Source organism: Mustela nivalis, assembly GCF_964662115.1.
Source record: "Mustela nivalis genome assembly, chromosome: 1".
NCBI classification, from domain to species: Eukaryota; Metazoa; Chordata; class Mammalia; order Carnivora; family Mustelidae; genus Mustela; species Mustela nivalis.
In genome coordinates this window covers 197,647,534-197,674,398 of record NC_139020.1, presented here as the reverse complement: position 1 = coordinate 197,674,398, position 26,865 = coordinate 197,647,534, and the positions used below count along the sequence as shown (strand labels likewise).

Sequence of the window (26,865 nt, the reverse complement as noted above, 5' to 3'; positions counted from 1 at the left end):
AGCCCCTGGCCCGCTCTGGGGAGACCAGAAAATGCAGACTCCACTTTTCTGGAAGAAAATGGGCTGGAGAAGGGGCTGTTAACAGGGTAAGGGGAAAACCACTAGTGAGACCGACTCAGCGGTGTGGCTCTTGTCTGCCTGTCCACAGGAAGGGGTTGGCTTCTGCCCTGGGGCCCATGCATCACTGCCTGAGGATAACGCAGCCCTAGTACAGCAGGGAGCATGAAAATGCCCAGGCTTTGGCACTGGGCCGCTGGTATGTCCTCCCTTCTCCATACCTGGTGATAATTTGAGTTTCTTTTCCTCTGAGGCGACTACAGTCACACCACCCTGAATGCGCTCAGTCTTATCCACGTATCCTCTGAGGCAATGGTGTCTCAATTATAGCAAAGTCCCCCTTTCACAGAAAAGTGCCTTTCTCCCTCTTTCCCTGTGCCAACTTTGAGGCAAGAAACGTTTTTGAGTACCGCAGGTTGTTAGGGGTTTGAGCTTCCTGGTGCCAGGGCTCCTCCAGGAAGCCCTCTCTGACCACTCCAGACTGGATCCCACGGTCTATGCACGTATGCGACCTTGGACATCCAGCCGCTCCTTCCTAAGGCCTGACTCCTATAGGCCTCCCTGTGAGGTCGCAGAGCGGAACTCCCAAGGCATTCTTGGCAGTCTAAGCTGGCAAGCGACAGTGCCGAAAGCTGCGGGTCCTACAGGATCACATGCGCAGTAGTCGGCCTCCGCGGAGGCTCCAGACGGCCGCATTATTGAGTCATCTTTCGGCAGTGCCTCGTCGCTGTCACCCCACTCTCAAGAGCAAGAAAATGCAGGGCATACTTTTCCAGGAAGAGGAAGTGCATCTTAACTAGGGGACGGAGAAAATATCAATGGGGTTTCCTTTAATGGTGCTGCTCTTGTGTGCCCCGGCATTGCGCGTGGGGGAGGGGCCGGCTTCCGCCCTGGGGTGCGTGCATCTCCTCCGGACAGTAACCCACCCCGGGAAGAGAAACTCCAGCGTGGACCGGGGTCCAGGGCGCAAGGGAGACTGAGCGCCGCACAGGGGCGGGCGCGGGCGGCCCCGGCGGGTGCAGCATCCCCAGGCACCGTCTCCTAGAGACCGCGGCGCGCGCGGGCTCCACGGCGGTTGTCCAGGCGACGGCGCCGCGCGGCGCGGGCATCCCCGCGGCCCCTCCCCTGGGCGTGCGCGCGACCTGGGCGCCATGGCGGCGGCGGCGGCGGCCCCGAGACCGGAGGCCGCGAGTCCGCAGTGGGCGCCGCCTGGACACGAGCGGGCCCGGACCGCCGCCGGGCTGGGCGACTGCGAGGACGCGCCGGTCCGGCCGCTGTGCAAGCCCCGCGGCATCTGCTCGCGCGCCTACTTCCTGGTGCTGATGGTGTTCGTGCACCTGTACCTGGGCAACGTGCTGGCGCTGCTGCTCTTCGTGCACTACAGCAACGGGGACGAGAGCAGCGACCCCGGGCCCCAGCACCGCGCCCAGGGCCCCGGGCCCGCGCCGACCCTGGGTCCCCTCGCCCGGCTGGAGGGCATCAAGGTGAGGACCCCCGTCTCGCCGGGTTCCAGGCCCTGCACGGCGAGCCCGTGACCGCCGGCGCGCAGCCCACGACCTCCACGCTGCTCCCTGCGTCGTCTGCCCCGCGCGCACCCCCACCCCTAACTCGTCGCGCTCGGGGCCCGGGCCCCTGTACCCTCCTCGGGCGGCGCGGCCTGGGGCCCGAGCTGCCCGCAGTGCCCCTTTCCCTTAGGTGGGGCACGAGCGTAAGGTCCAGCTGGTCGCCGACAGGGATCACTTCATCCGAACCCTCAGCCTCAAGCCGCTGCTCTTCGGTAAGTCAGCTGAGCGCTCCTGGGAAGGGCCAGGGGCTGCGGTTTGGGGGCGCTCGGAGGCTCGCTTTGGCCACGTGACTTCTGTTTTGAAAATGGCTGCTTCGGAGTAGCTTTTATCACCCAAAGGTTTCCCAAAGTGAAGTACCAACGTCCACCTCTGTAATAGGGTCACAGGGTGACCTTTCCACACTCCCCTCTCTGACCCCTACTCTGCAGCTGATCCTTCCGTTACAGGGCTGGGCAATGCGACCCTTAGGCGGTTGTCTAAACACTTCATTTGAAACCATCTTTGGACACTTTCTGCCATCATTAATTCTATCACATTCTAGAACTGGGGGAGGGTGGGAGAGACTGCTAACCAGGACCTAGCTGATCTCAGGGCCTCTGAAGATGAATCTCACTCCCAAAGTGGACCCTGTGGTCTGACGAGGGTTCTTAGGATGCGGTTGTATTCAGCCATAAGTAGGCAAAACCTTCCAGCGTGACCTCATTTGGAACCAGCATCATAAGCTCACAGTTCCTGAGCTCTGGTTTTGCCCTAGGCTTTATGAGATCGTTTCAGTTAATTCTTACAACGCCTGTATGAGGTGGGTTTGGATCCCACCCTTACGTTACCGTGTGGGAAAGTGAGACACAGAACTGCGGTTGGTCTGCCAGGCTCATACAGCTAGCTCAGGAGCAAAGCTAGGGTTAGAACCCAGGCAGCCTGCCTCTAGAGCCTGTACTGTCTAGCCACCCTGCTAGCTGAGAAGACTCTCGAAGTTCTTGAGACCACCAGTGTCAGCAAGGTGGGGGTTCCCCAGACTCATGACCCTGCCCAGGATAGCTTTGTGCACCCGGCCCTGGATATCCAGTGTCGGTGACACACTTACCTGCAGACCCGGGGCTGTTCCTGCCTTCTGGGGGATGGTGTGAGTTAGAGGCTTTCAGGAGGGGGCTGGGGACCAAAGCAGAGCGTCTGAGCACCTGCCATTACCTCTGGGGCAGAGGGCCCTGGCTGAGAATTATGCCGAGACCTTTGAGACCTATGAGAACACTGCATGCAGTGTAAGGGGAAATAGGTTATGCTGGTCCCGTTGTGGGAGGAGCCCTAAAAGGTTATTGTTACTATGATTATTACTGCTGCATAAGGTTGAAATCTGTGCCAAGCACTATTTTTTTTTTTTTTTTTAAAGACTTTATTTATTTGACAGACTGAGATCACAAGTAAGCAGAGAGGGAGGCAGAAAGAGAGAGAAGGCTCCCTGCTGAGCAGAGAGCCCAATGTGGGGCTCGATCCCAGGACCCTGGGATCATGACCCGAGCTGAAGGCAGAGGCTTTAACCCACTGAGCCACCCAGGTGCCCCGGTGCCAAGCACTATTTTAAGTGCTGGGAACACAGCATTGAACCAAATAGGGAAAAACAAACAAACAAACCAAACAAACAAAAAAAACTAACAACACACACACACACCTGAAGCTGACATTCAAATAAGGAGACAGACAATAAACAAATATATATGGCGTGTCAGTTGGTGATAAATGATTGCAGACAAATAAGGCAGAATTTCAGCTGGTGTTGACACTTTTAATAGAGTGACCAAGGTAGGCCTCCTTGTGAAAGATATTTGAGCCAAAACCTCTAGGAGCTAAGGGATCAAGCCAGGTGACTGTCAAGAAAGGGTGATCCAGGCAAGGGAACGACACTCACCCCTTTACTGCTACATTGCTGTGAACAGACAGGCCTGAAGGGGTTGTGTTCTCAGCCTTCTTGGGACCTGTATGTACACAATTCAGATGTATATTAGGTTAAATGAATCATGACCCATAACTGAGACCCCTCAGCCCCTAACATGCAGCTGCTGCATCAAAGTCCTACAGAGCAGAGAATGAGAGACCCAAGCCCCATAAAGTCTAGGAAGCAGGAGAGATCTGGCACAAGGTAAACTGCTTCTCGTTAAGCCTTTGGATGGGTCTGTGTACCTGCAGGTTAGGATGGCTGCAGCAAGAACCTCCAGCTGTGGCCCCCATTTTCTCCCAACTCTTACATTGACTTTGAGTCTGGTATTAGGCATTGTCCCCGGTTTTACCCAGGAAGTCCTGGGACTTGCTCCTTGACGAAACCACCTCACCATGTGAGGTGAGGTGAGCCACATGAAGAAGAGATTAGGGATTATAGGAAGTCCACTTGTGAGGCAGGGAAAGCACAGGGGAGAGGATGTCGGAAAGGGGGCAGTTCCTGAATTCTGTGGTGTTAGATGTACCCCAAAGGAAGCCTTATCTCAAGAAGGAGCAGTGTCTGTCTTCTCTGCCTGCCCATTTAGTCATCTCCTGTCACCCTAAAAAGGCAGGAGGGCCCAAGGAGGATGGGCCTACTGTGGGCTCTGCCACCTCTGTCTTGCTACTCTTGGTCCCAAACCTGTCACCCTCAGCCTCAGGGACCCAAGGCGCCAGGGCTTGAGAGGTGGGTGTTCAGGATATAAACCGGGGCAAAGGGATTGGGTTCTACCCCAGAGTGCCCCCATCTCCAGGGGAGGGAGTCCCACTACTTCATGGGGAAGACCCCATGCAAACTCCAGTCTCCCTTTGGGGAAACATTTCCCTGTTTCCCACCTTTGTCCCTAAAGACCTGGGGCAAGTGGGACCTAGACCACCAAAGCCCCACTCTGAGTTCTTGGCATAATATCTGTGAAGTGTGCCTAGTGTGGTAGGCATTCCACAAGGATCTGGACCATCAGAAGTCCGCTGAGGACTTCGACCTGTTCAGTTCAGAAGGGAGGTGTTCCAGTTTTGAGTTATTGTCATCTCTCTGGGGACACTGCCACCTTTCACGTGGCTCACCTCTCTCTCCACCTTACCTCACCCCCATTCTGTGTCTAAACAACAGATTAGTCTTACCGCCCACTTTCTTAAAAGTCTCCAAGATTCCCACTTCACCTCTAAGTGTCATTTGGTGGTGCCTTCCTCTCCTGCTGCTCCTTCCTCACTCCCTGCTGGGACCTTACATGTGCTGTGCCCTCCACCAGAAGGCTCAGACCTGGCCATCCCACAGAGGGTGCCTTCTGGTCCACTGGGCCTGTGCACACACATTCCCTCCTCGGAGACCTCTCCTGACCTCAGACTGGTCTTAAGAGGTTCCCAGATACCATTGCATCAGATTGCCTGGTTTTCTTCTTGGCGCTTAGTAACCCTGGAGATAGTCTCGGTATTTATTTGTCATTCGTACCTCTACCCCTAAAGGCGAGCTGCATGTGGGAGAGGCCTGATTTGTGCAGGCTCAGTAGTCAGCAGCCGGAGTCTGTCTGCTGCCGGTCATGACTGGCTGCCTGGCGAGATTTACTGGGCACTCAGCCGGACCAGCACCTGTCTGTTTGCTCAGAGTGACCTCCCACCACCCTGAGGTGCCCCCTTATTTGGCATTCCCTTCAAGAGCAGCAAGGGTCGCCTCCCGAAGGCCAACAAGATTTTTAGCCCATTTTCCTAACTACTTAAGGTTGACGAATAACTGACAACAGTACACAAAACAGTTTTATCTTAAAACCATGACTGCTTTATCGTAGGATTTCCAAGTCGGCTCAAGAAAACAATTAGGCAGTTACTTAGGATGACAAACACTGGAGGCCCAGAAATAGGGGGAAAACTCTGTGTGTGTGTGTGTGTGTGTGTGTGTGAGAGAGTTCAGGTTGGTAAGCAGCTGAAGGCAGTTTCTGGCATGGACTTCTCCCCACCCCCTGTGCTCTCTGCACAAGCCTGCAGCTTGGTGGGACCTGGGCTCAGTAAAGGTCAGGCAGATAAAACCAAGTCTATGTGGGATTGACAGGCAGCATCCTGCCTGGGAGGAGCTTAGCCCGAGGCTTTGCACCTGCCCTGAGGCAGCCTGGGCTGCTCCCGCTTGTAGGCATTAGCCAGGCTGTCATCCCAGGCCTGGGAAGGACAGAAGGACAGAAAGATTGTCTTGCCTTTCCAGCAAACACTCCCCTGTTAGGGGAGCCAGCCTCCTTCCTGTCTGGGTAGAGCACTGTAGTCTAGGAAGGGGCCCCTTAGCTGTGGCCACAGCAGTGGGCTTCTGCCCTGCTTGGGTCCTTCACAGGGCTTCTCGGGACTCTGGTCTGCAAGTGTCCGAGATGGGCAGCAGAGAGGGATTTAGGTGTGTCCAGGGCAGCGCGGGTTTTGTGGGGCTGGCTCTCCCTGCCTGTAGGAATCCCTACCGTGGGCACTGGTGATGGTGCCACCTACGCACGGCCAGCTGCAGATGTCGGTGGCCTTGGCTCCAAACATAGGCCGTGGTTACCAGCAGCCGAGGGCCCTGCACCTCCCCACCTAGCACGTAGGTGCCAGCGAGCCTTCCTCGCAAGAGGTTGTGCACGCACGTGGCATCCAGCTGCAGCCAGCGACGCAGAGTAGGGGCCAGTTCCGAGGCAGGCAGTGGGCCCGCCTTCAGCACCTCCAGCCGGGAGTCCAGGTGGCAGTGTGAGAGACCAGAGGACGACCCGTTGCATCGGGAGAGCCTAACCTTCACTGCTGCATGGGATCAGAGGAGTGGGGTGAGGCACAGGGCCTCTGGGAGTACCTCCCATCCCCTCCACCTGGTGAACCACACCCTCTTGGATGCTCTACTCTGAATCAGGGTCCTGGGGAAGACCTGAAGCCCTGGCTGCCACCCTCCTAGGCAGGTTCAGTGTGTTGTTTTAGCGATGCCACACTTGTTAAAGTCCTTTATCTTGTATAACCAGGTAGAGCATTTGAGGGTCCCCTCTTTCATTTGTCTTACACCGATCTGGGAGCTGGGATGGAGGCACTTGTGAGGTGGGTGTAAGGGATGCTGGACGCTAGGGGCTCACCAAAGTCGCTGGCACAGAGCGCATCCAGGACCTCGTTGGACGAGCGGGCGTCCTGCAACTCACAGTCCCTGCAGCTGGCCCGAGGCACTGGGGGGAGGGGCAGAGTGAGGCTCCGTCTGGAGCAAGTGGGGGAAGGGCCGGCAACGAGGGGGGGGGTGGGGGTGGGCCTCCCGCTGGCCCCTCCTTCTTCACCCTTTCTGAGACCCGTTGCTGTGGCTGGTCCCTTGTCTCCCCTACCAGAGAGACCCGTGTACCTCTGGCTCTGCGGGCAGTGGCTTGGGAGGGTAAGGCGCTGCCCGTGGGCCGGGCCTGGGAGCCGTGGGGGGACTCACGTGGGCGGCCCAGGCGGGAGCCGTTGGAGACAGCCGCGACGCAGAGGCCGTGGCTGGCGGGGAAGCGGCCGCAGTGCAGGATGGCCGGCCAGGGGTAGCCGTAGCAGGCCATGATGGGCGCACAGCTGGCCTGCACGGCCTCACACAGGCTGCGACACGGGTAGATGACCCTGCGGAGGTGGGAAGGATGGAAGGATCGGGGCGACGGGGCGGTCAGGACCGGGTTTCCTGGAGTCCAGGCTAGCCCCCGCTCCTCTCCATCACCAATCCCCCCCCCCCCCTCAGGCACAGCCAGGGACTTCGCGGTTGCTGGGCAACGACACCTGGTCACCTAGCAACAGCTCTGCCCCCGCATGTCGTCGTCCTTCCCCCCCTCCCCCACCGGGCTTCCCTCTTACAGCCCCCACCGTTCTGTGTGGCCAGGGCTGCTTTCCAGCGCACCTCCCCCTCCAGCTGGGGCAGACATCCAGTGCCCTGGAGAAGGGCATATGCGAAGGGCCCTGCCCTCTGGGCCTTAACTCCCCATCTTGGAGGGAGAAAGCAGAGCCCTCCCTCTTGTCCTGAAAGGCATGTGGGAGACTGCAGTGTCTGGCCAGGGCTGGGGTTCGCAAAGAGCAGAGGCCCAATCATTGGATTCTGAAAGAGCCCCTTCTTGGTGCCACTGGCATGGTCACCCTGAGGCTCTGGGAATGTCCCCCAGAGGAGGGACCAAAGGCGCTGTTGTTCACCAGGTAGGTTAGGCTGGGGAATCAGGTTTTCGATCTCTGGTCTGGGAGAAAAGGCCCTCAGATGAGCTCCACCTTTTGCCAGGATTCCTTGGGCAGACAGTTTCCACACCCCCCTGGAGAGGGGTTCCAGCCCTCCCAACCCAAAGCATCCTACCCATTTGCCATACCTTGACATTCAAGAGCCCTTGATGCCAAGGGTGCCAACCATTGATGGTCTGCCTATGTCTCCTCTGTTCCATGGGCACCTGTTCCCCTGAGCCAGGAACACCCTGACAAGACAATCCTTCATTTCCCTCCCCACCCCTGTCGCCACCCAGCCTTGAGAGGTACGTTGTAATGGTTAGTGAACAGGCCCTGGCAGAGGAAAGCTCCCCTCCCCCTGCCCCACCTAGGAGTCCCTGCCCTACCTGTCGAGGCACACAGGGGCAAAAAGGGAGCAGAGGAAGAGGCGGGCATCCGGGTGGCACTCCCTGGCCAGCAGGGGCAGCCAGCTGACCGACTGCTGGAGAGCCTCGGCCACCGTGTCATGGTCCAACAAGTTGGGCAGCCGCATCTCTGTGTAGCCAATGTCGTGGCACAGGGCCATGGCTTGGGGAATGGGCATGCACCGTGTGGGGCCCCGGGGAGCCCCTGCTCCACTATCAGCCCAGAGCACCACCAGGGCCACTAACAGCCACAGTCCTTGATCCATCACCCGCGTTGTCTGCCTTGGTCTTAATGGGCTGAGGCTGAGACCTTTATAGGTCTGTCCCCACACCCCAGGAACCGGTGTTTGTGCAGGTCCCTGGTGCTGGGACCCATCTGGTTAGGCCCCAGTGTGCTGGCCTGGGCCATTTGCATCTGATTAGCACACCGCAGGGGACTGTAGAGTTTGGCGGCATCTTGGGGCCTGCGGATTACCAGCGCTTAATAAACTGAAGAAACCTGGGCCTGTGTTTTTTCTTTTTCTGGTTTACTTTTCTTGTTTGTTTACTTATTTTTTAAGCTACCTGGAGGTGACTGTTGATTAGCAGTTTGGTCTAACCCATTGTCCAGAGCTGCGTGTCCCCCCCCCCCCGCCCCCGCACCCCGTAGTGGATGGCTCACACCCTTTTTGGGTTTGCTGGGCTGGGAGGTCAAGCCGGCCTGGGTGGGGGCCTTTATCCTGCCCTCTTTGTCATTGCATCTGGGTCATCTATCCAGGAAAGCTGAATGTGGTCTTGAGCATGGACTCTGGAGTATGACAGCCTGGAAGGTCCCTGGCAAGTCTCTCACATCTCTGTGCCTGCAGGGTGTCAGGGACAGGAAAGGCAAATTGAAGGGGCCCAGCTTTCTAGGGTGAGTGTAGGGATTCAGGAGTTGATGACATGCTTAGGACAGGATGCAGAATCCGTGCCACCTAAGTATGATCTGCTATTATACCACTAAAAACCCTTCCAAGCCTGGCTCTGAGCAGCCGTTTTCCTTCCTCATGGCAATGCCTGGAACTTAATGCTGGGAGTATGACCCTGAGAGGTGGTAGACCGCTCTGCAGCTCTGAGGGCTCACTGTGGCCACAGGGCCTTGCCTCCAGTCTGTTCCTCTGTGGGCCTCTTGGTCCCCATCTAAGGAAGTCCTCTCTCCTGGGAACGAGGAGAGGAAGCAGGGCCCATGCTCCGGTCTATGAGTGCCCGGGACCACTGGGATGTGGGCTTCCCAGGTGCGAGACTCACTTTCCAGCGTGACCAAACTGCTTGTAGAGCTGGCGTGAGGGCATCCAGCCCCCGGAGCTGAGCCCCAAGCCCGCCTAGCCTGTACTCGGACTTAGAGGCATGATGTTCAGTGTACGCTTGTTCCCAAAGCAAAGGACACCTGGGGCATCTTCTCAGAACCAAAACCCTAAGAGACACCCACTGACGGACATGCCAGCACGGGGCAACTCAGCCCTGGACAGATGGTCAGCGCCCACTTGTGCAGGAGAGTGGACGGCAAGGACTGACCTACAGCAATGAATGTTTTACACTTGGTTTTTATTTGATTCATGCTGAAAAGCAAAAATGAAAGCAAAATCCAGTCACCATCACCCCATTTTAAAGTAGGTACCCAATCAGAAGTGGAGGTCAGCCCTCTAGCCTTCAGTCCCACTCCGAGGTGGGGGGAGCCCCTGCTCAGCTTAGCTCTAGCAAACTTCCCAGGGCTCCCCAGGAAATGGTTGCTGTCAGCATCAAAGAGAAAAGCCCCACATTCCGAGTGCTAGCCAACCTTTGCAGGACAACTCAGTTCTGGGGTCAGAGTGCAGAGCAGAGGTAAAGCCGCGTGTGAAGTCCTGACCCGGGGAGTGCCGGGGCACAGGAGTCCTGCAGGAACTGCAAAGAGGAAGGCACCGGTTGCACCAGTGGCCTGGCTCAGTCCGTGGCCTCCCCCACCTCCTCTTCTGGCAGAGATCCCTGGCTTCCTGAGTGATGAGGAGTGTCGGCTCATCATCCACCTGGCCCAGATGAAGGGGCTACAGCGCAGCCAGATTCTGCCCACTGAAGAATACGAGGAGGCAATGGGCACGATGCAGGTCAGCCAGCTGGACCTCTTCCGGCTGCTGGACCAGAACCACGATGGTCGCCTGCAGCTCCGTGAGGTTGGGATCCTGCGGCCTGGAGTAGGCCCAGGGTGGGAGTGCCTAGAATTGTCTTTCCGGTGGCCTGCCCAGTTCCAGCCCCACCCCCTTCTCCTTCCCTGGAGAGCTCCTTGCTGCCTCGGGAACCCCAGAAGGTGGCAGGAGGATCCCCCTGTGGGTGATGACATTTATTACCACAGTTCCTGGGTGGTAATGCCATCTGTGGTCTGGATTCCTTGCTGACGTGGCTGGGGACCCACAGAACTCATGGTGGAGGGGGTGGCAGGTCTGAGGGTAGCCAGGAGTCTGTGTCTCTTTTATATGCCTCTCATACCAGGCTTCTGACAGAGGTCTTGGCAAGGTGGAGGGTCCCTCGCCTATACAGAGGGTCTCTCGCCCCACTGAGCCTGGTCTTCTGGACAAGCCTGGTGATCATGCCCTGGCCAGGCCTCCCCTTGGTGCCTGTTCCCTGTTTGCACCCAGGCCTTGGCCTCCCCTTTCTGACCTGGAGTATCTGAGTGGGTCACAGTCCTGTGCTTCACTCTGCCTCCAACCAGCTGACAGTGCTGGCCATGAAGGCCACAGTCCCAACAGGGCCAGGAATGCCGATGGCCTACAGATCTCTTACTATCTTCCTGGCCACCTCCCGAGATGCCTGTGGGCCTCTCTACCTACCCTCCCCTCAGCTCAGGGACCTCAGGCTCTGCCCTGTGTCCTCAACCATTACCCCATCACCGGCACCCTTAGCCTTTACAGCAAGAACTGGGCGACTGTCTATGCTCTGGTGGCTCTCCATCGTTGCGGCCACTCCACTGAGGGACCATCTTGTGCTTTAGGTCCTGGCCCAGACTCGTCTGGGAAATGGACGGTGGATGACTCCAGAGAACATTCAGGAGATGTACTCTGCGATCAAGGCTGACCCTGATGGTGATGGTGAGCTCATACCTCGCCACAGTCTGTCCCTGTGAGCCTCCTGCCCGCCGTACACCCAGCTTCTAGAGGAGCCATTGATGGGGAGGCGAGGATGCAACCTTGCCCTCACTCCTGGGCAGTAGGCTGGGTCCTCCCATATGCCTTGGTGACAGTCTAGGGGACAGTGCTTGGAGGCCCTTTTGACCTTAACAGGCAGAGTGTGGGGTCCAGGAGGGGAGTTGCTGGCTGGCAGAGGCCAGTGTAGGTTCAGCAGGAGCATAGATCTGGTGAGGCCAGCTTGAACTTGGCCATTCTCCCTGCTCCATCTACTTCTCTCCAGCCAGGCACAGCGTCTTCCCCAGAAGACACAGTCTCTGGTCTAACTAAGATCTTGCTTGCCTTCCTCTTGCTCACCTAGAGTCATGCTAACTGCTGGGGGTGGTTGGGGTAGGGGAGCTGTCGTGCAAGGACCCCACCCCCCTTGGGTAATAACTCCTAGATGTTACTAAGGTGTAGTCATCACTCACATGCCCAAGTTCTGGGTGAGATGGGGAAGGTACTCAGCTCAGGTCTTGATCTCAGGGTCATGAGCTCAAGCCCCATGCTGGGCTCCACGCTGGGCATGGAGCCTACTTAAAAAAGAAAAGAAAAGATAGAAAAAGAAAGAAAGAAAGGTTTCACCCTTAAGTCAATAGATGGACACGAGCTACTCTTCCAGTGGAGCTCCTGCTTTGTGGGTTGGGCAGAAACAGGAGGGAGCATTCTTGTCTAGGAGAATGGCCCGGCTTTCTTTGTTGAGGGAGACTGCTAGCCCAGCAGGCAGGACTGGTAAGGTAGATAGATGTATTCCACTCAGGACGGGACCTGAGGTCATAAGGGAGCTCCAGGGCACTAGCCCTGAATGAAACCCGATAGCATGGAAGGCTCTGGACAGAACCCAGCACTGACTACTTTCTTCACCCTCTATGGGACCAGAGGGTAGCCAGTATATGCTTTAGAGCCAGGCTGGGGGGCCAGGGGCAGTTCTTGGGGGGGTCCTGGCCATATGGTTCAAGCTTCTTTTGGCCACCCAGCTCTGGCCAATCTTGTAGGGGTTGGGCTTCTTCCTTTGGGGGGCCAAATCTGGGTTTAAACTGAGGAAGTTAACTTCCCTGGGTCTTTCTGGAGGGCCTGCTGTGACAGAAGCCAGGTTCATCTGACCCAAGAGTCCAGGGTGGGGGACAGGTGCACGTGAGCCCCCAGTGGCCGAGGCCCCCGCCCCCAGGGGGATCGAGGCTGGTGCAGCCTGCTACTGTGGGCTCCTCACATGGGCTTGGGGGGCACTGACGATGGGTGCCCTGCGCAGGAGTGCTGAGCCTGCAGGAGTTCTCCAACATGGACCTTCGGGACTTCCACAAGTACATGAAGGGCCACAAGGCGGCATCCAGCGAGCTGGTGCGGAACAGCCACCACACGTGGCTTTACCAGGGTGAAGGTGCCCACCACGTCATGCGCGCGATCCGCCAGAGGTGAGCACATGGGAGGGAGCAGGCCTGTGGGGCCCTCACAGAAGTTCCTGGCTGGGGCCGAGAGGACAGGCTTGGTTAGCTAACTCAGGATTAAGTTCTACTTGTTAGACCAGGATTAGAACCCTTTAAAAGACAGGCAATTAACAAAGGCAAATTAACCGTTGTTGTGGGCCAGCAACACACATTTGGGATTAGGAATAGACTGGAATGTTTGTTTTTTGCTAGTTAGAGAAATGACTTCTTATCTCTGTCCACAGGACCCCCTGCCGCTGAGCAGCCAGGGGTTTTAGATAAGCAACCTCCTTCCTGCAGGGAGTGATCCCCGCTCCCAATTTAGTGGAAATCTCATCTTCCCCACCCAGCGTGGTCTCTGGCTTCCCAGGAGAAGGGCTCCTGAGTAACCCCTTCCTGCTCCTACAGGGCCCATCGGCGGGACGTGGCGGGGGTGGAGGTGGGGACTCGGGGTTACCAGGGGAGGTGGGCAGGGGCACAGCTTGTGGCAGGTCCGGGGTCTGGCTTCTTTAGGGTGCCACCTTGCATGGGACTGCCCCGCTGAATGCCTGCTGCCCACCAGGGTGCTACGCCTCACCCGCCTGTCACCTGAAATCGTGGAGCTCAGCGAGCCACTGCAGGTCGTGCGGTATGGCGAGGGAGGCCACTACCATGCCCATGTGGACAGCGGGCCTGTGTACCCGGAGACCATCTGCTCCCATACCAAGCTCATAGCCAATGAGTCTGTACCCTTCGAGACCTCCTGCCGGCAAGTACTTCCCATCTGGGGTGACCTTCCACTACTAGGCCAGGCATTCCCATGACATAAATACAGCCCTGTCCTAACGGGATGTCCCCTGTGTGCGTCCAGGAGGGCATTGGGCCATCCTGGTTGAGGATACCCCATCTCTCCCCCCAGTTTCTTCACCAAGTGGCAGGAAGGGTGGCCATCTTGTCTTAGTGGCCAAACTAAGGTGCCCACAGACACTGAGACTTGTCCCCAGAGCGCTGAGGCAAGGGGCAAGACTGGGTCTCCAGTTTTTTAGGCGTCCCCTCCCCTGGACCTTGATTCTCCCCCACAGCTGGAGGCCTCAGCTTCTCCCTTTGAAGCTGTGACCCCCTCCCCTGCTTGGGCAGGGAGGCAGGCCTCTTCTCTTCATGTGACTGCTCTGGGTCAGCGCCTTCTACTCCCGGCCAGCCCTCTGCAGAGCTGTGCTGCTCCTGCTAGCCTACCTTTCCAATAATTTAGCTAAGCACACCTGTGATCTTGGTCGCACAAAACACTGTGACACACAGAAAGAGACTGGGTTTGTGGGAGGAAGGACAGGCTAGGGATATCTTGGCACTGATCTGCAGCATTGTCACTGATCTCAGCCTGCCCCCATCTGGCCCTTGGGAATCTGGGCAGCTTATCCTCCCCACAGGTAAGCCTACGGGAGTGTCCACAGCTGCTCAGTGGGCCCCCTGCCTTACAGCTACATGACAGTGCTGTTTTATTTGAACAACGTCACCGGTGGGGGCGAGACTGTCTTCCCTGTGGCAGACAACAGAACCTACGATGAAATGGTAAGGGCCAACCAGGCTGTTAACTCTGGTGGGATGGCAGGGCCTTGGGCAATCCTAGTATATACCCCTCCAGAGCTGGGATGATGGGCCCAAGGGATCCCCTGGGCAATTCTGACTGGTTTCCCTTTGGCTGCTTTTGGCTGCTTGGCCACACAGTGGGGACAGTTTGAAAACCCCACCATCCTGCTGCCCACAGAGTCTGATTCAGGATGATGTAGATCTCCGTGACACTCGGAGGCACTGTGACAAGGGGAATCTGCGTGTCAAGCCCCGGCAGGGCACAGCAGTCTTCTGGTACAATTACCTGCCTGATGGACAAGGTGAGGGCCTGTGACCAGGCCAAGAGTGCCTTGAGGGAAGCTTCCCTTTATCTAGCCCAGAAGGCCACCCCGGTGGGATGCTTTCGGCACTCTTATGCATGTATTTCTGCCCCTGGTGCCTCCCAAAGGTCCTCCTCAGTGACTCCAGTGGTCAGCACCTGTGTAGCCTCCTGGGTTATCTTGACCCCTGTGACTGATTCCCTGAGGCTCCAGCCTTCCAGCTCACTGGGGCTGGGGACACATCTATCACCAGCCTGGGCTGTGGACAGTCTGGCAGCAAGAAAGCTGGTTTCAGAAGACCAGTGGTGGTGTTAGTGCATTAGTTGGAGAGAGATGCTGAGCCCCAAAGGAGGCCGTGGGGCCAGATTTTGCTACTGATGTGGGGTGGGCCCACCGATGGGCCACCCTGTCCGTGCCCTTCACCTGTGTGAGATCATGCTCAGGTCAGCGCCGCCTAGAGCCCCCTCTGGTCACCTCCCTCGGTCACACCATCCTCCTCTTCTAGGTTGGGTGGGCGACGTGGATGACTACTCACTGCACGGGGGCTGCCTGGTCACAAGTGGCACTAAGTGGATCGCCAACAACTGGATCAACGTGGACCCCAGCAGGGCACGGCAGGCACTATTTCAGCAGGAGATGGCGCGCCTGGCCCAAGAAGGCGGCACCGACTCCCAGCCAGAGTGGGCTCTGGACCGGGCGTACCGTGACGCGCGCGTGGAGCTCTGAGGGGAGTGTCGCCGAAGCCCGCAGCCCCAGGCCACCCGCCGCCCCAGGTCAGGGGACCTGTGGTCTCCCTGTCCAGATGCAGGTCAAAGACCTGGCCGATGTCTTGCCCTATCCCCGCCTCCAACCGCGATTAGGGCACAGTTCCTATATTCGTGTTATTTATTGTGTACAGACCCATGCTGCCCCCACCCCAAATAAAACTACACGGCTTCGAGCCGCGGGGCCGAGAAGCCACAGGTCGGGTCGGCATGGGGGTGGGGGAGGTAGATTGGGCCAGTGGGAGCCCGCGGCTGCGCTTGGCGAGCGTCACGTCAGGGGGAGGGGCGAGTACGGTCTCGCCAATGACGAGCTGGATTTCGTGGGGCGAAGGGTCGTGATTGGACACCGGCCGTGGGCGACCCTGGACTCCGCTACCTGTTGCTAAGGCCGGTGCAGAGCGGCTCTGCTGCGCGCGAGGAAGGCTCGTCTCGCGAGAGCGCTAGCTCCCTTCTTGGCCAAAGGCTGCCGCAGCGGTTCGAGGATCGACATGGACGCTCACGAGGACTACGTCTGGCCGCGGGCAACCTCGGAGCTCATGCTCCTCCCGGTCACGGGTCTGGAGTGCGTGGGGGATCGGCTGCTGGCGGGTGAGGTTTGGTGCGCGCTAGCGGAGAAGAAACTGGGCGCTCTCAGGGGGCGGGACTATCAGAACAAAGGGATGCCCGCAAGGAGGAGGACGGGTGGCGGGATGAAGCCTGACCGAGGTGGGCGGGAGCCCAGGAGATGGCGGGCTGGAGGCCCGGCCGGAGGAGCCCAGGAGACAAAAAAAACAACAACAACGATGTGGCTATCGAGTTCCTTCGCAACATGCAGCTGACGTGGAAAAGGCGCTGGGGCCGCGGGAAAATGCGGGAAAACGCAGTGGCTTGGGAGGCGGGGCAGGGAGGGAGGGCGGTGTGTGGCCCCTGCCGGGGGCCAGGAGGGGAGGGTGAGGGTGAGTCCCCCTCAAGGTGGGCGGGTCTAGGGGGCGGTCTGTGGTGTGGGCTCTCGGGGGAGGGCGGGGCTTTGGGCTCCCAGGGGCGGGTGAGGCTCCTCCTTGGAAGGTGGGGACTACGAGGATGGGGTAGCGGGAAACCAGGGATGAGACCTTCTGAGTGGGCCAGTGCTTGGGGAGGCAGACGCTGAGGCGGGTTCTCAGATGGTTGCATTCAGGAGATCGAATGTTGATGGCCTTTAGGGGGAGGTCAGGTCGAGAAGCATAGGCCATCAAAAGCCTGGGACCTGGGGTGCATGGGTGGCTCAGTGGGGTAAGCCTCTGCCTTCGGCTCAGGTCACGATCTCATGGGGCTTTCTGCTCAGCGGGGAGCCTGCTTTCCCTCTCTCTGCTTGATGCTCTGCCTACTTGTGACCTCTCTGTGTCAAATAAATAAATAAATGAAATCTTCAAAAAACAAACAAACAAAAAAACACGAAAGCCTGGGACCTGAAGCAACAGAGCCCTGGAGAGCTTCCAGGCCCAACTGAAAGCCTGGTGACTGATGGTGGTGCTGCTGTTTTTTTAAGGGCCCTGAGACAGGGCATTGTCTTCAAGCCTTGAGAGAGCTGCTTCCTATCCTAAGAGGGTGGTTTTGTGTGTGTGGAGGGGTGGCCTAGCTATGGGGGCTCTGGAAGCCCAAGGTGTAGGAACCCGTGGTCGGACACGGGTTAAACTCCTAAGGCTGAGGGAAGGGATAAGTAGGCAGAAACCCAAAGAATCACAAGAATGAGCTAGGAGAAGAGAAGAGGTGAGTTCCTGGCAGAGGGTAGGCATGCCAAAGGCCTTGAGACCGAATTCATTACTTTGGTGGGGGAGGGGGAGAGTTCCTGTGAGGCTGAGCAGGGATAGGGTCTGGGAGAGGAGGCTGGAGAAATGAGCTGCGGCTATACCATTTTATACCTAGATCTGACTTTATGATGTTGGAGAGAGATTCTGTGAAGGGTTTTAAATGGGGAAATGACATGGGAAATGCAGGTTAGAAAGCTCATCAAGTGAATTCCCCTGCTCCTGTGATTTCCAAAGTGACTTTTAAACTGCTACAATTCTCACATTCCACCCATGTGCATCTGTTATCTCAGTTTCCAGCCTTCTCTGCTCGTGAGTTCAGGCCCAAGTGCATGGGTGCCTTCAGATTGAAGTCCTGCTGGATGCTCCAGCTGAACAGGGAGAACAGCAGCCGCTCAGATGCTCCAGCCCAAGCATTTCTTTCAGTCCCCAAGCTAGTCTGGTTGATTTTGACTTCATACTTGTAGCATCTGTCTGTTTCTCTACCTTACTGCCATCATTGGAGGCCATGGCAGCTTTGGCTCCCAATCGCCTCAGCCGCATTCTCTCAGGCCATCCGTGACCCCTTTGTTTCCTATTCCAAGCACACAACCTAGAGTTCTTGCTCACCTCAGGGCCGTTCAGCTTGCTATCTATTGGCCAAGAAAGGATCACCCATCTCCCCCACGCCTGCTCTTCTCTGGTTACCGCTGGTCTCCAGGACATTTGGCAGCATCCCTGGCTTCTATTCCTAGATTCCAGTTAGCATAACTCCCAGTTCTTACAACTAGAAATGTCTCCAGATATTGCCAGATGTCTTCTGGAGGGAAAATCGATGGAGTAGATTTCCCTCTTTTATAGTAAAGCAATCTGAAAAGTTTTTTCCTGGAACTTACCAAAGTTACAACAATGTAGGTTACTTGGGTGATACTGTTTAGTGTCTGCCTGATGGCCTGGAGCCTGGGTCTGTGCTCCTCTTACTCACTACTCCAGTGTGTATAGTACCTTGTCTGGTTTATGATTGATGCTCACCGCCTATCTATTGAAAGATGGAGATTGCAGGCGAAGAAGGGCGTGAGGGGCTGTTAGTGTCATCTAGCTAAACACGTGATAGACACCCGGACCAAAGTCACTGTGGTGGGGGAGGATTTGAAAAATCTTTAGAAAATGAGCATATGGGACTCGGCGACTGAGAATTTGAGAAATTGTGGGAAGTTGAGTGGAATAAGCGGTGAGCTTCTTGGTTTGGGGATAGGGCTGGATAGAGGGTGGTAGTGGTCAGTGGAGCAATCAGTGCAGTGAGGAGCATTGAGAGAGCTTGAAGGTAAGCTAGTAGAGTGAGAGGGGCCCACAGGGCAGCCGGAAGGTAGCTAAGGGTCATGGGAGTCGTGGCTGCCAAAGTGGGGGCCACCTCTCCTGGTTTTTCCTGTCGGTGTTGAACATGCTCACATCTGAGCCGCAAGGAAGAAGCTCTTGGAAATCCAGAGGGCTTCTGCTGTGGCCCCAAGGTGGGAGGATCACCTTTGGGGAACAGCCTTTTCTCTCTCGGGGAGGGAGAGTGGGAAGACTCTGTTTAGAGGTAGATGTGGCTGCAGGTTTGGGACAGAGGCTTCGAGAGTTCCTGCAGGAAGCATGAGAAGTCAGGTGGGATGAGGCAGAAGCAGTGTTTGAGGAAGCCAGGTTTAGCTGAGTGTCTGGAACCCCCTGGTAGGTGTTGGAAAGTCAACACTGAAGTCCAGCTGAAGCCAAAACCAAGGATTTTCCAGGGTTCAAGTCAGCAGGATTGTGTGTTTTAATGCATTCACAGGCTATACTATGTGCCTGAGTTTTTCCTGCCCCCATCTCTTCATGGTTTGGCAGAGTGAGGTTTTTTTTTTTTTTTTTAAGATTTTATTTATTGGGGCACTTGGGTGGCTCAGTGGGTTAAGCTTCTTCCTTCAGCTCAGGTCATGAGCTCAGGATCCTGGAACCGAGGCTGCATCGGGCTCTCTGCTCAGCCAGAGAGTCTGCTTCCTCCTCTCTCTCTGTACCTCCTCCCTCTGCCTGTGCTTTCTCTTGCAAATGAATAAATAAAATCTTTTAAAAGGATTTTATTTATTTATTTGCAAGAGAAAGCACAGGCAGAGGGAGGAGGGGCAGAGAGAGAGGGACACATGGGCTTCTTACTGAGCAGGGAGTCCTGTGGTCTCAGTCCCAGCACCCTGGGATCAGGACCCAAGCCTAAGGTGGACGCACACTGACTGAGCCACCCAGATGCCCCATTGGGTGAGGTTTTTTTTTTTTTTTTTTTTTAATTTTTTTGAAGATTTTATTTATTTGACAGAGATAACAAGTAGGCAGAGAGGCAGGCAGAGAGAGAGGGGAAAGCAGGCTCCCTGCTGAGCAGAGAGCCCAACATGGGACTCGATCCCAGGACTCTGAGATCATGACCAGAGCCGAAGGCAGAGGCTCAACCCACTGAGCCACCCAGACGCCCTTGGGTGAGGTTCTGATGTGACTCTGTGCTTTTGTCTAGGTGAGGGGCCGGATGTCCTGGTGTACAGCCTGGATTTTGGTGGCCACCTGCGGATGATGAAGCGTGTGCAGAACCTGCTTGGCCACTATCTTATCCATGGGTTCCGGGTGCGACCAGAACCAAATGGAGACCTTGACTTGGAGGCTATGGTGGCTGTGTTTGGGAGCAAGGGACTCCGAATTGTGAAAGTTAGCTGGGGACAGGGCCGCTTCCGGGAGCTCTGGCGCTCTGGCCTGTGGAACATGTCTGACTGGATCTGGGATGCACGTTGGCTTGAGGGCAATGTGGCCTTGGCCCTGGGCCATAACTCGGTAGTGCTGTACGACCCTGTGGTAGGGTGCATGCTGCAGGACGTGCCCTGCACAGACAGGTGCACCCTCTCCTCAGCCTGTCTGATTGGAGATACCTGGAAGGAGCTGACCATAGTGGCAGGTGCAGTTTCCAATCAGCTCCTTGTCTGGTATCCAGCAGCTGCTTTAATAGACAATAAGCCTGTGGCCCCTGACCGACGAGTCAGTGGGCATGTGGGTGTCATCTTCAGCATGTCGTACCTGGAAAGCAAGGGCTTATTGGCCACAGCTTCAGAAGACCGAAGTGTCCGCATCTGGAAGGTGGGTGACCTCCGGGTGCCTGGGGGTCGGGTACAGAATATTGGGCACTGCTTTGGTCACAGTGCCCGAGTGTGGCAGGTCAAGCTTCTAGAGAATTACCTTATCAGTGCAGGAGAGGACTGTGTCTGCTTGGTATGGAGCCACGAAGGGGAGATCCTTCAGGCCTTTCGGGGCCACCAGGGTCGTGGGATCCGGGCTGTCGCTGCCCATGAGAGGCAAGCCTGGGTGGTTACCGGGGGTGATGACTCAGGCATCCGTCTGTGGCACCTGGTAGGGCGTGGATACCCGGGTTCAGGGGTCTCAGCTCTCTGCTTCAAGTCCCGTAGCCGGCCAGGTACCCTTAAGGCTGTGACGCTGGCTGGCTCCTGGCGAGTACTGACAGTGACTGATACAGGAGCCCTGTATCTCTACGACCTTGAGGTCAAGTGCTGGGAGCAGCTGCTGGAGGACAAGCGCTTCCAGTCCTACTGCCTCCTGGAGGCAGCCCCTGGTCCTGAGGGCTTTGGACTTTGTGCCTTGGCCAATGGGGAGGGTCGTGTCAAGGTGGTCCCCATCAACACTCCAACTGCAGCTGTGGACTTGACCCTGTTCCGTGGGAAAGTGCATAGTCTGAGCTGGGCCCTTCGTGGCTACGAGGAACTCCTGTTGCTGGCATCGGGCCCTGGTGGTGTGGTGGCTTGCCTGGAAATCTCAGCTGCGCCCTCTGGCAAAGCCATCTTTGTAAAGGAACGTTGCCGGTACCTGCTGCCTCCCAGCAAGCAGAGATGGCACACATGCAGTGCCTTCTTACCCCCTGGTGACTTCCTAGTGTGTGGGGACCGCCGGGGCTCTGTATTGCTGTTTCCCTCCAGACCAGCTCTGCTCAAGGATCTTGGGGTTGGCGGCAAGGTGGGAGCTATCGCTGGAGCACTTGGAGAAGGTAGTGGCAGTGATGGGGAGGAGACCGCCTCCACCGAGTGGGGCCCTGTGTCCACCCTCCCTTCTCTGCATGGGAAGCAGGGTGTGACATCAGTCACCTGCCATGGTGGCTACGTGTATACCACAGGGCGCGATGGCGCCTACTACCAGCTCTTTGTGCGAGGTGGCCAGCTGCAGCCTGTCCTGAGGCAGAAGTCCTGTCGAGGCATGAACTGGGTGGCTGGGCTCCGCATTATGGCCGACGGGAGTATGGTCATCCTGGGTTTCCACGCCAATGAGTTTGTGGTGTGGAGTCCCCGGTCACATGAAAAGCTGCACATCGTCAACTGTGGTGGAGGGCACCGCTCCTGGGCCTTCTCGGATACCGAGGCGGCTATGGCCTTTGCCTATCTCAAGGATGGGGACGTCATGCTCTACCGGGCTCTGGGTGGCTGCACCCGGCCGCACGTGATTCTCCGGGAGAGCCTGCACGGCCGTGAAATCACTTGTGTGAAGCGTGTGGGCACCATCACTCTGGGGCCCGAGTTTGAGGTGCCCGGCTTCATGCAGCCCGACTACCTGGAGCCTGGCAGCGAGGGGCCGGGCCTGACTGACATTGTGATCACGTGCAGTGAGGACACTACTGTCTGTGTCCTGGCACTCCCCACCGTCACTGGCTCGGCCCACGCACTTACAGCAGTGTGTAATCATATCTCGTCTGTGCGTGCCCTGGCTGTGTGGGGCGTTGGTACCCCGGGGGGCCCTCAGGATCCTCGGCCAGGCCTGACTGCTCATGTGGTATCTGCGGGGGGCCGGGCTGAGATGCACTGCTTCAGCCTCATGGTCACCCCAGACCCTGGCACCCCAAGCCGTCTCGCCTGCCACGTCATGCACCTTTCGTCCCACCGGCTGGATGAGTACTGGGACCGCCAGCGCAGTCGGCACCGGATGGTCAAGGTGGACCCGGAGACCAGGTGATGTGCACATTGGGAGGTGGGAGCACAGAGTGGTGGCCTGAAGGGCAAGCCCCTTGCTGCTGTTCCCAGGCCTCCCCTAATGGCAGGCCGGTGTGGTCTCTGCAGGTACATGTCCCTCGCTGTGTGTGAACTCGACCGTCCTGGCCTTGGCCCCCTGGTGGCTGCAGCCTGCAGTGATGGCGCAGTGAGGTGAGAGCAGAGGCCCTTGGGTCAAGAGGTGAGGGTTGGAAGGTGTCAGGAATGGGCTCTGAGCTGGGCCACCCTCCGCCCCCCAGGCTCTTCCTTTTGCAGGACTCGGGGCGGCGGCTGCAGCTCCTGGCTGAAACCTTCCACCACAAGCGGTGTGTCCTCAAGGTCCATTCCTTTACGCACGAGGCACCCAATCAGCGACGGTGAGAGGGGCTGCCTGGCGGGCTTACGTGGGTGTAGGCGGAGCAGGGGAGGGGTGTCCCCTGTTGCTCTCCGCCCCCCTCGCTGACCCAGCTGCCTGTCCCTGGCTCCCAGGAGGCTCTTCCTATGTAGCGCCGCCACTGATGGCAACTTGGCCTTTTGGGATCTCACTGCCGTGCTGGACCACGGCTCCACTGCCCTGGAGCCTCCAGCAGACCCCGGGCTTCCCCACCGTGAGTAGCCATTGTGCAGCCATGGCTGTCCCTCCCCACCTCCCACTGCCCTTCGCCCGTGTGGCAGGCTGGGCCCTGACAACCATCTTCTTCCTTCAGGGCTGGGGACCCCCTGCCTGACCCTCCAGGCTCACAGCTGTGGCGTCAACAGCCTGCACACCTTGCCCATACGTGAGGGCCATCTCGTGGCCAGCGGCAGTGAGGATGGCTCCCTCCATGTCTTTGTGCTGGCTGTGGAGACACCGGAGCTGGAGGAGGCTGTGGGGGGTGCTGAGCTGGTGCCCCAGCTGCATGTGCTAGAGGAATACTCCATCCCCTGTGCACACGCTGCCCACGTGACAGGCCTCAAGATCCTAAGCCCAAGCCTCATGGTCTCCGCCTCCATCGACCAGCGGCTGACCTTCTGGCGTCTGGGGCATGGGGAGCCCACCTTCATGAACAGTACCGTGTACCATGTCCCAGATGTGGCAGACATGGACTGCTGGCCTGTAAGCCCTGAGTTTGGCCACCGCTGTGCTCTTGCAGGCCAAGGGCTTGAGGTTTACAACTGGTATGATTAAGGTGTCCCGCGGTGGCCGGCGTGCCGGGCATGGGACCTGCTCGCAGATGGGGTGGAACAGGAGTGACCGTCTGTGCCCATGCCCGGTGTGAAGGGAGGCGGCGGCCGCGGGTTCCTGGCTTCAGAGCAGGAGCTGGAGGTGAGTCAGGGGCCGTTCAGGCCAACCAAAACCACGCCCCACTGCCTACAAACAGGACCAGACTTTGTATAAAACAGAAGCAATTTATTTTGCCTCCACGTCTCTAATAAGATCTTGGTATCTTTTTTCCAGGTGATGACTTTTGTAAACATTCCTAGATATCGGGATCTCTGTGGCCTTAGATGTGGTTCAGTGGAGGGAGACCCAGTGTGGCTAGGCCAGCATGGAGCACTTCACGCACAGCCCGCAGAAGCTGGAGACGGGCAAACATTTGACCAAACAGGTGTGGTCGAGGCTCCTGGAGTAGAGAAGGGGCCTGCTGGTCTCCTCCTTTGCTGCCCTTGCACCCCTGCAAGCTCCCCCCACCCTGCCCCCTGTGCTGTGTACTTACCCCTAGGATGTGTACGCGGTTATAGTATGAGCTGAAATCCATGCTGAGCTGAACCAGGAACTTGCACATCTAGAGACAGAGACTGAGTCACTGGCCGGTCTCTTTGATCTCGTGCCCAGCCCAGAATAAAGCATCAAGCGTGCAGTGTCTGTGCCGGGCTTCTCTGCCTCACCATCTCAGTGTGTGCAGTCGCGTGGAGCCCCGGGGCTGCGCACGCCAGGGCTGCGGTCTGGCTCAGCAGCTCTGGGAAGGGGAGCACGCCGTTGAAGAGCAGCAGCCACTCGCCCTGGGGGGTGGGGGTAGAGAAGGGTGCTGGGAGGGGAGGTTCCCAACCTCCTACAGGTGCCTAGCTACCCAGGACGACACTCACCTCATCCTGTAGCAGTGAGAAATCGAGACTGCTCACAGGTGGAAAAGTAGGGTACAGACCTTGTTCCCTGCTGTGCTTGTACCCCTCAAATAGCGTGGCAAGACGGGCACAGTTATACATGACGAAGGTGCCGCTCTTGGTGCCCTTTGTGGAAATGCTGCCGTCGGCCAGGGCCAGGAGGAGCTGAGGAATGGGGGCACAGCTGCAGGCATGACACCGTGTGTTCCACAAGCCCTGATCGTGTCGGGCCCCCGGGCTTACCTGACTCTGTGGAGCTGTGCTGAGCATCTCAAACTTGATGGTGGCTGCAGACAGAATGCTGAAGACCTCTGTCCAAGTTGGGTCTGTGGGAGTTGAGTCAGTCGGTCTGGGCAGACAAGCAGAAGACCCCCCCCCCCCCCGCACCAAACCAGCACCCCTGCACGCACCTTGGCTGAGCTCCCTGCCATGCTTCAGGGCTGCCGCCTTGCACACCTGGGAGTGCCGGAGCCTGCACGAGGAGAAGAGTGAGCCGAGGGTCTGTGGGGAGGGGGCACCTCCGGGGACAGATGGTCTTCCCTCCACCCCCACCTCGACAACCCTGACTTGGTAGCCTCCCTTCCAGCCTGACTCACTCATAGTACTCGGGGGCCATCAGGGCACTAGCTGCTTTCACTGGGCCACAGACCAGGTGCTTCTGTGAGGGAGAGAGCAGGCGCTTAGCCCAGGTGGTGACACTGCCAGCAGTAAATCTCTCAGAGAACCTAAACCTGGTGCCTGGACTCCCGCAGCCTTTTGCCAGCAAGCTCTGGGCCTTGCTCCCAAGCCCACCCCTCAGCGCACAGCCCAGCCTCCCCGAGCTGTTCAGTGTTCTCTAGAAAGCGCCTCCAGACCCCACCTTTTCCCAGGACACTACACGAGCTGCAAGTCCCCACTCACCTAACGTCTCCCTCAAGGCCAAGTGTCCCCTATGGACTCATGCGCCCCTGTGCCCCTTGATGGATTTGCAAAGGTCCTGGGTTGGTGGAGGGAGGGGGCGCTCCAGCATCCCAACCCACCTGTGTGCGGGGAGCCTGCTCATCCAGCTTCCACCAGAGCAAGTCCAACTTCTGTTGCTGGAACTCCTCCTCACAGCTCACCACGTGTAGGGCCATGCAGCCGTCAGCATCAGCGTCTGGGACCGTGGCCTACAGGGTAGGAGGACGGTCACCGGGCCGGCACAAGGCGCAGCTTGCCAGAGGCCTACAGGGTGGGCGTCAGTCACTAACCAGGCCCGGAGGGCTGTCCCCAGGCCAGTGGCGGACAGCTGCCTGCAGCTCTGCCAGCACGGAAAGCAGATCCTCGGTCACTGCAGACAGAGCACAGGGTCGTTGAGGCTGGCCAGGAGCACACGGTCCCCATCTTCCCAACGACCCTGAGAAGCTCCAGCTCCTACCCAGACACTTGTCCACGTTGGGGTCATAGCCAGCTGCGCATCCCCGCTCTCGCATCACCTCCTTCAGGCACACTGTGCCCAGGACGCCAGGGGGCAAGGCTCCTCCATCGGGGGCGGGGCTAAGCTCTGCCAGTGGGAGGTTCCTCAGGGCTCCGGTTGCGGCTTTCTCGGAGGCAGTGGGCCAGTCCACGCGCAGTTGCTGCAGGAAGGTCCGCATGTGCGGGTCCCGCACGGCGGGTACCAGCCGCACACTCGCCCTGGGAAACGAGGACGGCCGTCTCAGCCCGAGCGACCGGCGCAGCTCCACCCCCTTCCCTCCCGCAGCTGCTCTAGGCCCAGGTCGCCACCCCGGCCGGTTCTGGCCTCGCGGCGCGCTCACCCATGAGCGCGCAGAGCTCGCGCCAAATGATCGGCCACGAGCACGGCGCGCAGCTGGCTCAAGCGGAGCGCGCCAGGGGCGCCGCGCAGCGCCGGGCAGTGCAGGAGGACGCGCGGGCCGGGCGCGGCGGGCGCGGCGGGCGCGGCATAGGCGGTCACCGCGCCGAGCACGCGCTCGAAGACGGCCGGCCGCTGCAGCTGGAGTGCCAGACCCGCGGGCGTCAGCTCGCAGCGCAGCACCGGGGCCACGCCGGGGCCTTGCAAGCCGGCGACCGCACGGACCACATGCTCGGGCACCTGCGGGAAGAAGGGCGGTGAGGCGGGCTGCGACGCTGCCACTGGCCGCACATCCCCGCCCCGCTGGCGCCCACCTGTCCATCCCCGAAGCGCGCTTGCAGCGCGGGCCGCGGCGCCAGGAAGTCTCGGGCGCGCAGGTGGCGGGCACGCGTCTCCTTAAACCACACGGGCTCGCCAGGCCCCAGGACGGTGTTGAGGGCCCCTAGCGTTTCTCCGACCCCCAGGCGCCCTGTCGCCATGGCGACCGGAAGGAGCCGCCGGAACCGGAAGCCCAGCGTCTGGAGGCCGAGCTTCCGGGAGGGCAGACTGGCTGGGGCACATATCCTGTGGAGGAGATACCTGAGTGGACAGGTGCGCCGCAGGGAACCGTGGAGGCCGCTTTCGACCTTCGGCCCCAGCAGTCCCTCTGCGTGGCCCGCCTGCCGGGCCCCGGCCCCACTAGGTCCGCCTTAGGCCTAGAGTTCCGCTGTCGTCACCGACATTAGCAGCCAGGGAAAGGATCCTCGCTACCGGGTGGGACCCAGACCCGACTCTTTAGCTCATCGAAATCTTACCTATTTGTGATAACGTTTCATTCCCCACATTTGACACTTGATCAGACGTCAGA

General features: G+C 58.4%; 4 protein-coding genes across 10 annotated transcripts; 2 read left to right on the top strand and 2 right to left on the bottom strand.

Annotated features, from left to right (window-relative positions):
* The first annotated feature begins 1,188 nt into the window (after positions 1–1,188).
* On the top strand, positions 1,189–15,521 carry P4HTM (prolyl 4-hydroxylase, transmembrane). Its single transcript, XM_082704475.1, has 9 exons — positions 1,189–1,541; positions 1,753–1,834; positions 10,115–10,305; positions 11,121–11,217; positions 12,542–12,704; positions 13,279–13,464; positions 14,171–14,261; positions 14,458–14,581; positions 15,087–15,521. The coding sequence occupies exons 1-9, from the start codon at positions 1,209–1,211 to the stop codon at positions 15,305–15,307; spliced, it is 1,488 nt and encodes a 495-aa protein (XP_082560601.1). The 5' UTR covers positions 1,189–1,208; the 3' UTR covers positions 15,308–15,521.
* LOC309850563 (secreted frizzled-related protein 5-like) lies at positions 5,880–8,545 on the bottom strand. 2 transcript variants are annotated; one of them, XM_082704630.1, is made up of 4 exons: positions 8,123–8,545; positions 6,910–7,157; positions 6,656–6,742; positions 5,880–6,335 (listed from the first exon to the last, which is right to left on the bottom strand). In XM_082704630.1, the coding sequence occupies exons 1-4, from the start codon at positions 8,404–8,406 to the stop codon at positions 6,019–6,021; spliced, it is 936 nt and encodes a 311-aa protein (XP_082560756.1). In that variant the 5' UTR covers positions 8,407–8,545; the 3' UTR covers positions 5,880–6,018. The 2 variants fall into 2 exon arrangements, with proteins under 2 accessions (XP_082560756.1, XP_082560757.1); XM_082704631.1 differs by having other exon boundaries at positions 6,988–7,157.
* A 90-nt stretch (positions 15,522–15,611) lies between the features above and the next one.
* WDR6 (WD repeat domain 6) lies at positions 15,612–23,948 on the top strand. 2 transcript variants are annotated; one of them, XM_082703768.1, is made up of 7 exons: positions 15,612–15,933; positions 19,603–22,084; positions 22,193–22,276; positions 22,363–22,479; positions 22,592–22,710; positions 22,810–23,408; positions 23,541–23,948. In XM_082703768.1, exons 1-6 carry the CDS (start codon positions 15,834–15,836, stop codon positions 23,268–23,270), a joined length of 3,363 nt encoding a protein of 1,120 aa, XP_082559894.1. In that variant the 5' UTR covers positions 15,612–15,833; the 3' UTR covers positions 23,271–23,408; positions 23,541–23,948. The 2 variants fall into 2 exon arrangements, with proteins under 2 accessions (XP_082559894.1, XP_082559893.1); XM_082703767.1 differs by having other exon boundaries at positions 15,706–15,938; positions 19,608–22,084.
* On the bottom strand, positions 23,472–26,704 carry DALRD3 (DALR anticodon binding domain containing 3). Of its 5 annotated transcripts, XM_082704277.1 has the most exons (12): positions 26,333–26,704; positions 25,963–26,258; positions 25,584–25,840; positions 25,417–25,496; positions 25,207–25,335; positions 24,784–24,845; positions 24,598–24,659; positions 24,431–24,513; positions 24,170–24,352; positions 23,972–24,085; positions 23,800–23,868; positions 23,472–23,706 (listed from the first exon to the last, which is right to left on the bottom strand). In XM_082704277.1, the coding sequence occupies exons 1-12, from the start codon at positions 26,495–26,497 to the stop codon at positions 23,587–23,589; spliced, it is 1,620 nt and encodes a 539-aa protein (XP_082560403.1). In that variant the 5' UTR covers positions 26,498–26,704; the 3' UTR covers positions 23,472–23,586. The 5 variants fall into 5 exon arrangements, with proteins under 5 accessions (XP_082560403.1, XP_082560402.1, XP_082560401.1 ...); XM_082704276.1 differs by having other exon boundaries at positions 25,417–25,840; positions 26,333–26,598; XM_082704275.1 differs by having other exon boundaries at positions 23,472–23,868; positions 26,333–26,594.
* Between the last annotated feature and the right edge of the window lie 161 nt (positions 26,705–26,865).

Coding starts and splice junctions, on each gene's coding strand:
- DALRD3 (XM_082704274.1), bottom strand. CDS start 26,497: ATGGCGACAGGGCGCCTGGGGGTCGGAGAAACGCTAGGGGCCCTCAAC. Junction 25,841..25,962: donor CGAGCTCTGCGCGCTCATGG/GTGAGCGCGCCG, acceptor CTCGTTTCCCAG/GGCGAGTGTGCGGCTGGTAC. Junction 24,514..24,597: donor TGGCAGGGAGCTCAGCCAAG/GTGCGTGCAGGG, acceptor CAACTCCCACAG/ACCCAACTTGGACAGAGGTC.
- LOC309850563 (XM_082704630.1), bottom strand. CDS start 8,406: ATGGATCAAGGACTGTGGCTGTTAGTGGCCCTGGTGGTGCTCTGGGCT. Junction 6,743..6,909: donor CACTGCCCGCAGAGCCAGAG/GTACACGGGTCT, acceptor CCCTCCCCCCAG/TGCCTCGGGCCAGCTGCAGG. Junction 6,336..6,655: donor GCTCTGTGCCAGCGACTTTG/GTGAGCCCCTAG, acceptor GATCCCATGCAG/CAGTGAAGGTTAGGCTCTCC.
- P4HTM (XM_082704475.1), top strand. CDS start 1,209: ATGGCGGCGGCGGCGGCGGCCCCGAGACCGGAGGCCGCGAGTCCGCAG. Junction 12,705..13,278: donor ATGCGCGCGATCCGCCAGAG/GTGAGCACATGG, acceptor GCTGCCCACCAG/GGTGCTACGCCTCACCCGCC. Junction 14,262..14,457: donor ACAGAACCTACGATGAAATG/GTAAGGGCCAAC, acceptor TGCTGCCCACAG/AGTCTGATTCAGGATGATGT.
- WDR6 (XM_082703768.1), top strand. CDS start 15,834: ATGGACGCTCACGAGGACTACGTCTGGCCGCGGGCAACCTCGGAGCTC. Junction 22,277..22,362: donor TGCAGTGATGGCGCAGTGAG/GTGAGAGCAGAG, acceptor TCCGCCCCCCAG/GCTCTTCCTTTTGCAGGACT. Junction 22,711..22,809: donor AGACCCCGGGCTTCCCCACC/GTGAGTAGCCAT, acceptor TTCTTCCTTCAG/GGCTGGGGACCCCCTGCCTG.